Source organism: Cibotium barometz, chromosome 9, assembly GCF_041138505.1.
Source record: "Cibotium barometz isolate CiBa-2024 chromosome 9, ASM4113850v1, whole genome shotgun sequence".
NCBI lineage: Eukaryota > Viridiplantae > Streptophyta > Polypodiopsida > Cyatheales > Cibotiaceae > Cibotium > Cibotium barometz.
Genome location: NC_141054.1, coordinates 33,014,047 through 33,023,987, shown reverse-complemented (window position 1 = coordinate 33,023,987; position 9,941 = coordinate 33,014,047). Strand labels below are relative to the sequence as shown.

The 9,941-nt window shown below is 42.7% G+C and overlaps 1 protein-coding gene across 4 annotated transcripts; it reads right to left on the bottom strand.

Moving 5' to 3' along the window:
* Positions 1 to 351: 351 nt before the first annotated feature.
* On the bottom strand, positions 352 to 7,570 carry LOC147635492 (pentatricopeptide repeat-containing protein At2g33680-like). 4 transcript variants are annotated; one of them, XM_086802788.1, is made up of 4 exons: positions 7,493 to 7,570; positions 7,136 to 7,245; positions 4,132 to 4,215; positions 352 to 3,790 (listed from the first exon to the last, which is right to left on the bottom strand). In XM_086802788.1, the coding sequence occupies exon 4, from the start codon at positions 3,712 to 3,714 to the stop codon at positions 1,486 to 1,488; it is 2,229 nt and encodes a 742-aa protein (XP_086658914.1). In that variant the 5' UTR covers positions 3,715 to 3,790; positions 4,132 to 4,215; positions 7,136 to 7,245; positions 7,493 to 7,570; the 3' UTR covers positions 352 to 1,485. The 4 variants fall into 4 exon arrangements, with proteins under 4 accessions (XP_086658914.1, XP_086658911.1, XP_086658912.1 ...); XM_086802785.1 differs by having other exon boundaries at positions 352 to 4,215; XM_086802786.1 differs by lacking the exon at positions 7,136 to 7,245 and having other exon boundaries at positions 352 to 4,215.
* Between the last annotated feature and the right edge of the window lie 2,371 nt (positions 7,571 to 9,941).

The window sequence follows — 9,941 nt, the reverse complement described above, 5'->3', positions numbered from 1 at the left end:
TGTAATGGTCCTAGGAAATACTTATGGCGATTTCCACTTCAAAAGCATGTGGTAGTAAGTTAGGATGAAGTCCCAAGTGATGTACTTCATGGATATATTATGAGAATAGTCATTGTAATAGCATTAGGCCTCTTATGAGCCTACGGTTCTCGATCGGCCACAGTTTAAGTGAGTTAACACTTATGGCCATGTATATAAGTGAATATCTCTCATAATACAGGGGACTCTCCCATTGTACAATAGAGTCTTGCTCTTGCTAATCTCTCTCTAATCCATGTTAGTGTGAGTGTGTGTGAGGTGAGAGGAGGGACGAGTACACAGTGCAATGCGGCAGTGTGACAGCAGCACCTGTCTTTCAAGCTGTTTATCTAATCTTATATTTGCTGATCTTCACAAGCAGGCGGGATGGGAAGGGTGATGCATAATTTTCACTCCAACCTTAATCTCTATCAAAGAATACAAGGAAGGAGATCATCCATGCTAGCCTGCTCATGTGTATTGCAACTCCTCTGAACATGGCCACCACGAGTACCTTCGAGTGCTTCATGGCATGTACCCTCAAATCACACTAACAATTCTCAAAATAGTGACATCTGCTTTCATCTACTACTGCTTTGCACACGGGCTCAACTCTGAGTTTCTTCAGTAAGCAAGGGTAACCATACATGATGTTGTCCAGTTCAGGCTCTTAGGCAAATGAGGACATGAAGTTGACACAGATGCAGAGCAGTCTCGTTTGCAGGATCATGAGCAACTAGTCGCTTTTGCAGGATCATGCTAGTGACTTATTGTTGAATTTCGTCCATGAGCATGTACACCTTGCAATAGTCTAGTCTTCCACCAGCATCTCAAAAACATTGGATCATGCTAGTGATTTATTATTGCATTTCACGCATTAGCATATACAGCTATATGCTTGCAATCATCTCGCACGAGCATCTCAGTGTCATTGCCTAGCAGCTAGCTGGAGAATTGGAACGGAGTTGCAATACTTGTTGGTTTGGTGAGAGTTTATTGATTAATGAGTAGCTTCCTTTCTTGCAGGCTTACATGAGGCTATGCAAGTGAGGAAGAGCAGCCACAGTCTTTATAGGGAAGTATGGCACACTCTCCACGAACACTATTCACACCATTGAAATCCCATGAATCAGGTTGCAGATGACCGGAAGGAGGCAAACCAATCAAAGCAGTGGACCCAGGAGGTGTTCCCACTTGTCACATCTGGGCAGGGAGCAGTGTGGACAGTGGAACAAAATTGGGCAGCCTGCCACTTGAGAGCTGATCAAGTTTGCAACAAAGCCCATTTGGGCACCAAGAAAGGTGCTCCCTCTTACATTTTGAGCCATCATTGTGAGTGGCCGCTAGTGGAAGAATAGCGCAGCTCTTTAGCTCTCCAATGCAGGACCAAGAAAGTAAGAAATGCATCACTTCCATTAAACTTTCACTCTGCCCACTCCAAGGCACCTTGCCTGCCATCATCTAGTATCAATGACAGTGTGTCAAGTCCAGGCATGGCATGTATCCTCCCTGCTGCATTTGAACACATAAATTCTTTAATTTTTTGCTAACATCATGAATTTGTGGGTGTGCATCATCTCCCACAAAAAACCCATGCACATTGTTATCAACCTCAAGAAGGGCATTTCCAGGCTTCTTCCAAGCATTAGCACAATGTCTCAGTTGTTCCACCATCTCTGCATCCTCCAACCTACCAGCATTGACATAGATATTTGACATGAGTATATACCCTTTAGAATTCTTGGGATCCAGTGTGACAACATGTTCAAAACACCTCTCTCCTACCTCCACGTTGCCATGCGTCTTGCAGTGACTCAGCAAAGAAGTCCACCCAACAATGTTAAATCCTAACGTCACACTTTTTAGTGCATCTTCGGCCTCATTGACACGCCCTATACGACCAAGCAGGTCAGTCATACAGTTACAGTGATCAACTGTAGGTTCAATACCATGGTCTTCTTTCATTGACTTAAGGAGATTGTAGCCTTTAAGCACAAGGCCCCTGTGACTGCATGCAGAGAGGAGATTGACAAAAGTCACACCATCTGGCTCCAGGCCTTCTTGTTGCATGCCCTCATAGTATTGCCATGCAAGCTTATGACTGTTGCACTCAAAACAACCTGCAATCATAGCATTCCACGTTACAACATCTCGCTCTGGCATTCTAGCAAAAACCCTGCATGCATCCTCAAGGCTCCGGCAATTTGAATACATGTCAATGAGAGTGTTGCTTACACCTATGTCTGCCTCAAAGCCATTCTCAATAATCTCAACATGAATCAGCTTCCCGTCTCGTAAAGCTGCAATGCTAGAGCATGCTTTGAGAATACTCACAAATATGACTCTATCTGGTCTTACCTCCCCTTGTCTCACTTGGTGAAATAAAAGGATAGCATCAGATCCCTGCCCAAGCTGGCTGTAACCTGAAATCATGACTGTCCATGTTACCATGTCTCGTTTGGACATTCTGTCAAACACTCTGCATGCATCTTCAAGGCTCTCACAGTTGATGTAGACATCAATGAGAGTATTGCCAATTGATACATCCAACTCAAGGCCACTTTCAATAACCAAAGCATGTATCAGCTTGCCTTGATATAGTGCTGCTACACTAGAGCATGCTTTCAAACTACTAAGCAATGTTACTCGATCCGCTTGCACACCCAGGAATTGCATTCTTTCAAATAGTTGGAGAGCTTCTTGACCGCAACCATGCTGGATATAACCTGCAATCATGGCACTCCATGTCACTGCATCTCTAATTGATGATTGTTCAAAAACCTTGCAGGAATGCTTGAGGTTCCCGCACTTAGCATACATGTCAATTAAAGTGTTGATAACACATACATCTGACCAAAAATTCAACTCAACAATCTGCAGATGTATCAGCTTGCCATGTTCAAATGTCCCTAAGTTTGCACATGCTTTGATAATGCTCATACAAGTGACTTGGTCTAGCATCATCCCCTCTACCTGCATTTGTTTATAGAGTTGAAGAGCTTCCCAGAAACGTCCATGTTGGGCATAACCCATGATTATCATACTCCATGTTACCACATTCCGCTTTGGCATTGCATCGAAGACTCCTAATGCATCCTCTAGGCTTCCACATTTGGCGTACATGTCGATAAGAGTGCTCCCTACAAACACGTTTGACTCAAAAGCACTTTCCTTGATATGGGCATGAATCAGCTGGCCCTCTCTAAAGGCTGCTTTGCTGACACAAGCTTTAAGGACCGCAACAAAAGTATGTCCATCTGGTTTGATGTTTGATTGATGCATTTGCTGATACCATTTAAAAACTTGTTCAATTTGTCCAAGCTTGGCATTTATAGAAAGGAGTGTAGTCCACACAAACACATCTGGTTCAGTCAGATCACTGAAGGCTTGGTTAGCTTCTGAAAAACTACCACATGAATCATACATACGGATGAGGTGATTGCCCAAAAAGGAAGTGTTCTGCAAGCCACTTCGCCTGATGAGACGGTGCACTTCCCTTCCAACCGCCAGGTCTTTCTTGATAACACATCCCTGAAGAAGATGATAAAAGAAGCTGTTCGGAATACGCACACATTGTTGGTCCATACGATCCAGACCTTGAAGAGCTTCACAAAGCCGTCCATTTTCACATAATTTTTTGAAACCTTGTTTACTGAAAGATGCCTCTTCCCTGATTGAACGGACAGCACTTGACATTTACAACCTTGACTGCAAACCTGCATGCTTAGCTTGGCCCATTGCTGCTTGAAGGAGTCTAGCCAGGCAAGCCATCCTGAGGAGGAAATGATCTCTTCATCAGAGCTGCTCTCACTCTGTAGATTGAGAAACCCTCTACCCACCCTATAGGCAGACATATATACACTGCATTTGCATCATAGCAGGTCTCAAAGTTGATTTTTTTCTTGCTTCTTTTGACATAATTTGATTGATATTCCTGAAGTGGGTTAATGCATGGAGAGGGAGAGGTACATTCTTCTGACATTAATGCAGATTTTCCATGAGAATGCTTCATCTACTTACAATTATGGTCTCTCTCTCTCTCTCTCTCTCTCTCTCTCTCGGCTCTCCCCAGGCGCACAGGCCCGCCGCGCGCGCGCGCGCGCACACACACACCTGCGCACTGGTTCCAAGCAGCTCCCCGTGTGCTCCGTGCCTTCTGCTCGCATGTGGACCTCCTGGCCGTTACCATTGTTCGCCCTACAAAAGAAAGGAAAAAAGAAGAAGCATTAGAGCAAATTAACACATGGCAACGACTTCCCATCTACCTCGGCACGGGACTTCTAGCAAATCAGATGCTAGCATGAGGGTAGAAAATGGATATCATCAGCAAAAACAGGCTCTGCCCTCCATCTAGTGGTCATGATGGAGAGCCATATAAATTATACAATGTTGATTGAACAGTTTGTAGAGATTAAGGTGTACAAGGGGTGGAAGGCTTTATATATTCTATGTTGATGGAACATTTGTTCATGTTTGTAGAGATTAAGGTGTACAAGTACACTACCCGCGCTTTGCTGCGGGCCAAACGTGAAAAATCATACCTTTACTGTTGGGTAGGAGGGCAGCTAGCCTGCGCGCGCGCACACACACACACAACCTCAAGCACAAAGAAATGTGAGAGTGTTGGAAAAGATGTACTCAATAATAATATGAAATGAAAGTACAAGTGAGTACTAAAAAGCCTAGGGCTAAGAGCCCAACACACATAAGTGTGTTCACACGGGAAAAAACCTGTGTCTTATCACAAGGAAAAAGTGCCCGTGAGTGAGTAAAAGTGCCCAACACACATAAGTGTGTTCACACGGGGAAAAAACCTGTGTCCACAGGGAAAAAGTGCCCGTGTGAGTAAGTTGAGTTCACACCTGGACTAGCCGGGAGTGGACATGACCACAACAAACCCCCTCAAGTGAACGGTGTGAACGGGTACCAGCAGGGTGATAAAGCTGTGAATGTTGGGTGATAAAGTTGTGAATGCTGCCCTGCACTATGCTCCACAGTAAGTGTGAACTGCAGTGCCAATGCCAATGGGAAAAGCAAGCACTATATGACGGGGAAAAGGAGAATCCCCAATGTCATAGTGCTAATGCCAGAGCACAGTAGTACATAAACGCATCACCTGAAATGTATGTCAAAGATCATGTGGACATCAACTGCATCAAATCAAGAGGCATCGCATAATACCCCCCTGAAGGCAAGCATCCAAATGCCAAGTTGAACTGCATGTAATCCACAGCAATGCCAAGTTGAGCTGCATGTAATCCACATCAATGACAACAAGAGAGCAAAGCATAGCTCTTTAACCGCACCAGTGTTAAGCATAAGAAGAGGTAGCAGATATACGCATGTGTAAAGGCAACATGATCCAAAAGTCATGCCTGTGAGACATGCAATGTAAGCTGCAAGAGGGAAACTCATCAATGGAGGATCCGATGAGGAAAAATCAGCACTGGTAGGGCTGATAAAAGTAAAAATTCAGCAATGGGAAAAGCTGAAAATAGGGAGAAAAAGTGGGGCCTCGAGGCGGGCATCAGCCAATGCTATGAGAGGATGGTAAATTCTCAGTGATGCCATGATCAGTGGCATGTATGGCAAGTGTAAAGATGCATAATCCCACAATGAATAATATACATGTGACATGTCAAAACCATGATAACAAGCCAACACTGGCCAAGTGTGTAGAAGGTACTCCCAATAAACATCACATGTGAGAAAGTGACAATGTCAACACTGTAGAAACAATCCCGCTCTTGCAAGGGAAAACAACATAAAAGGCATCTCCAGTAGACATCACATAAGAGAAAGCGTCTAGCATAGACAAGAATAAGGGTCAACAAGCATAAGTGACCATGAGGCATCACCAACTGCATGTGGGCAAGTAAAATCCCCCCTTAAAATGCATCTGCTAGACAATGCATACCAAGGAGTACAGACTATAGACCATAGTCATCAAAAGCAACGGCATCATAAGACATCTCTGCAGGTGATGAAGATGTAAGGGTCAAGGCTGATACATGTGTAGCCAAATTGGCCTGATCGGCACCTGTGGAAGAAGATGCCAGCTTCTTCTTTTTTTCACTCTCAATACACTTCCTACATTCCTCTATGGTGTGCCTTGTTTTCCTGCAACTATTACAACGCTTTTCCTTTTCAGGCTTGTCCTCTGTCTTGGGAGGATCCGATGGGCTAGGTTTAGGCCCAAATCCATTCCCATGAAAGGGAGTAGCCATTGCTGACTCAGCTCACATCATGTGGTTCCTGTTGGAACGAGACTGCTCACATGCGTAAGGTACTGATTGATAGAGTCACCTTCAAACATGAGGTCAGTCTCAAGCTTGCCTCGAAGGTAAGCTACACGAGCCTCATTGCGACCTGAATACAACGCCGCCAAGATATCCCAAGCACCCTTTGCAGTGGTGCAGGAATGAATGTGTGGAATGATATGCCGGCACAAGAGAGCAATCAACACATGGGCCTGAGCATCCCTAGCATCCCAAGTACGCTGCTGTTGCTGAGTAGGAGGTGGACCTACAGGAGGGTGAGCGGGAATCACTTCACCTTCCGCTGGAGCATGTGCAAGAGGACGCTCCTCAGTGCCATCCACATATAGCCATACATTCTTGTAACCAATACATGACGTATCATATAAGCCCACATAGGGTAGTTATCCCCATTGAGCTTGTCCTCTTGAGATAGCATGCCAAAGAGGTCATTATTACTGTTGGCCATGACAACACAACAAATCTATCACAAGTCACCATGAGTAGGTAGTGCCCAGTAAAACCATAAGAATGCGATAAATAGTAGGATAATCAATGGACTGAAAGGGAACTCCTTCACCCACGAGAAATACATATGCATGTCCCAAATCTGCAAGTGTACTGCACGATGATGCAAATCTGTCAAAGTGTCCACCATGGCATACATATACTGCAGCAAACCACAAATGTATACATGTGCTATGAAAAACACGATTAGCTGACACCTATAAAAGCTGCAAGTGCTTAAATCTTGACAAAATCAAAGGTAAATGGGTCGAATGCTGCAAAAATGGGCTCAATGTAGAAAAGCCCCAATTTTTAGGCAGTCATATTAGACCAAATCTAAATCGGATCTGCACCTGTAAATCTGCTAAAGCAATTGTCACCAGTACCAAATGCTATAATGCCCCAAAAAATTGAGGGAAATGCCCCAATGCCAAGTAAATGTGCCTGTAACACCCAAAATTACCTGCAAATAGTGCCAATTTTTGTAAAATAGTGCCAATTTTTATAAAATCCCCAAAATTCTATGCAATTATGTACCAAATCTATTGAAATCAATGCCAATGTGTGCCAATGTTGCAATTGCAGGCTCAATGGTGAAAAGCCCCAAATTTCAACAGGTAAAATGTGCAATTTCACGTCAAAAACTGCCAAACTTACAAAGTTAACTTATAAACCTGTATGGGTTGAAATTTTTGAAAATTTTCAAATACCTCAAATTTTCCAGTGTGCATGTACACTTTGCAGGAGCGGTGCAAATCTGTATGGATGGGTAGCTAGGTAGGCTGGCGCAGATCTGAGGCAGGCAGCGATACCAAGGACAGGCGACAATGGATTTGGCAGATGAGATGCAGACAGCAAGCGGCGGTAGCACAAGTACAGGGCGACGCAGGGGTGGCGGCAGTTGGTACAGGGTGGTGCTGCGCACACGGCGCATGTACAGTCAACAGGAGGTGTAGGCAAACTAATAGATCTGAGGCGCAAGCGACAGTTCAAGTCTATGGGCGGTGCAGATATGACACAAGGTGACGTATATCGTGCAGATTTGAGGCGGCGCTGGTGGCGGCTACTGTATAGTCGATCTGTATGGTCGATGGGTGGCGTCGTACAAGGCAGGGCAACGAAAAATCTGAGGGTGGCGGCAGGGTAGCTAGGGGCAGATGCAGAGGTGGTGTGGCAGGGCAGCTAAGGGCGGATGCAGAGAGCAGTAGGGAAAACCCTAACCCTAATGCTCAGAAACCCTAATGCAGGATACAGGGAGAAACCCTAACCCTAATGCTGCAAAGAGTGTGATGGTTGTGGGACAAATAAATGCCACAGCCTCATTAGAAAACCCCCTTCATGGATAGGTGAGAAGAAGGCTCATTAGAAGAGAAGTAGAGTGCCCAATAAACTACCTTTATATAAGAAGGGTTAAAAGATATAGGACAAAGAGTAGCACACAGCCTGGTAGAGTCTAAAGCTTATGGGCCCTTAAATCCAAGTGAAGTTGTATAATAGCAAAGTATAGCCTTGAGCGAGGCCCTAGTTATTATGATCAACCCACTCAAATTGTAACAAAAGTCTCCTCAACGTACGGCAAATCAAACCTCAAATTTAGTAAGACCCTTAACACAATCCAATTAACATCATGTCCCTTGGCTAACTCAAAGTGAAACTTGTGAAGATAAATTGAGCATTGATAATTACCATAGTGATAGCCATAGATCAAGCTTGAAATTAACACAAGACAAGGAAATTCCCAAGACAAGCATTGGGGGTATAATCCCCCCCCCCCATTCGTGCTTCAACTCCCTCATGTGGGTATTTAAATAGATTATAGCAAGGATAGACCTTTGGAGCCATATTTATTAGCAGAGATAGACCTTTGAAGCCATATTTAGCAAAGATAGACCTTTGGAGCCATATTTAGCTTCTCTCCAAAATTAGGTTTAATGCAATATTTTTTACCATAGTCCTAGCAAACACAGTGTTGCAAATTATCTACAGTGATGCCCGGCTAATATATACAAGACAAAATGGGGCATAAATAACAAATCAAAATAAATATTATACTCCGTGAGGCACCTCAATGAGTCTTTGTGTGCCATTCATCAATCCTCAACTAATCGATAACCTTGCAATTTTCCACCTTTGTCACCTATGCTCATCAAGACATTCCAATGTATTAAATATAATAATACATCAAAGTCACATTAATAAATCCCAATACGAATGCTTGAAAGTGACCAAACATAAATACACCAACAACACTAGGATCACAATAGCATTAATAGTGCTAGCATGGATATCACCCACAATACTAATCTAACATGGTGCATTAAGCAAAACAGTAGGTCACAAATATTTACAATGGTGTCACCCATGACGAGTATGGTAAACAGTTTATGTATCATAAATACTAAATCCATCGCACAACAGATAACTCATAAATGTCCATGATCCAACGTGTATTTTCTTCCATGGCTAGAATATACATATGATAACATGATTGTTTCAAGTGTTTTTTTAATATTTATGTCTCTAAAACAAGTTTTTCAAATCTTACAAGCTAATAATGTTTTAACACATATTTTTATTTAAGCTAAAGATCATTTACTATGGTCATTCTAGGTTTGTACTTTATAAATTATCTTATCAAAATTACTCCGACTTTGTACTTGACAAAGATCATTTACTATGGTTCATTTTAGGTATGTACTTGACAAAGTATCTTTTGTGTGGTGTCATGAAATTTATATACTTATTCTAGCTATCATCTATGTCTCTTTGCGTAAGAATGTTATCATGTGGCTAGGATCAAAAGAATAGACTTTTTTCTTTCACATTAGTATGGTGTTTCAATTTCACGTTCAAGTACTTATACCTAGTCTCTTTATTTTCTTTGCTAGCTTTTTGGTCTTGTTCTCGCTTTAGCTATTAAAGAGTGATTTATTACTTTGAAGGAATTTTAAAAATTATAGGGATTTCACCCTTGTTTCTGACAAGTGTGTCACTTATAATTATTTTTATGCTAGAGATGTTTCTCTTCTAGATTCTTATTTAGCACACACTTGCCTTAATTATAAAATAAGACTCTGTTCTTAGAGGAGGGTGTGTGATTACAATTTAGTTCTCTTTTCTCTATGAGACTAATTGTTGTAAGAGAAGGGTGTGTGATCA

Excerpts from the sequence above, each read along its gene's own strand:
- LOC147635492 (XM_086802785.1), bottom strand. The coding sequence starts at position 3,714 with ATGTCAAGTGCTGTCCGTTCAATCAGGGAAGAGGCATCTTTCAGTAAA.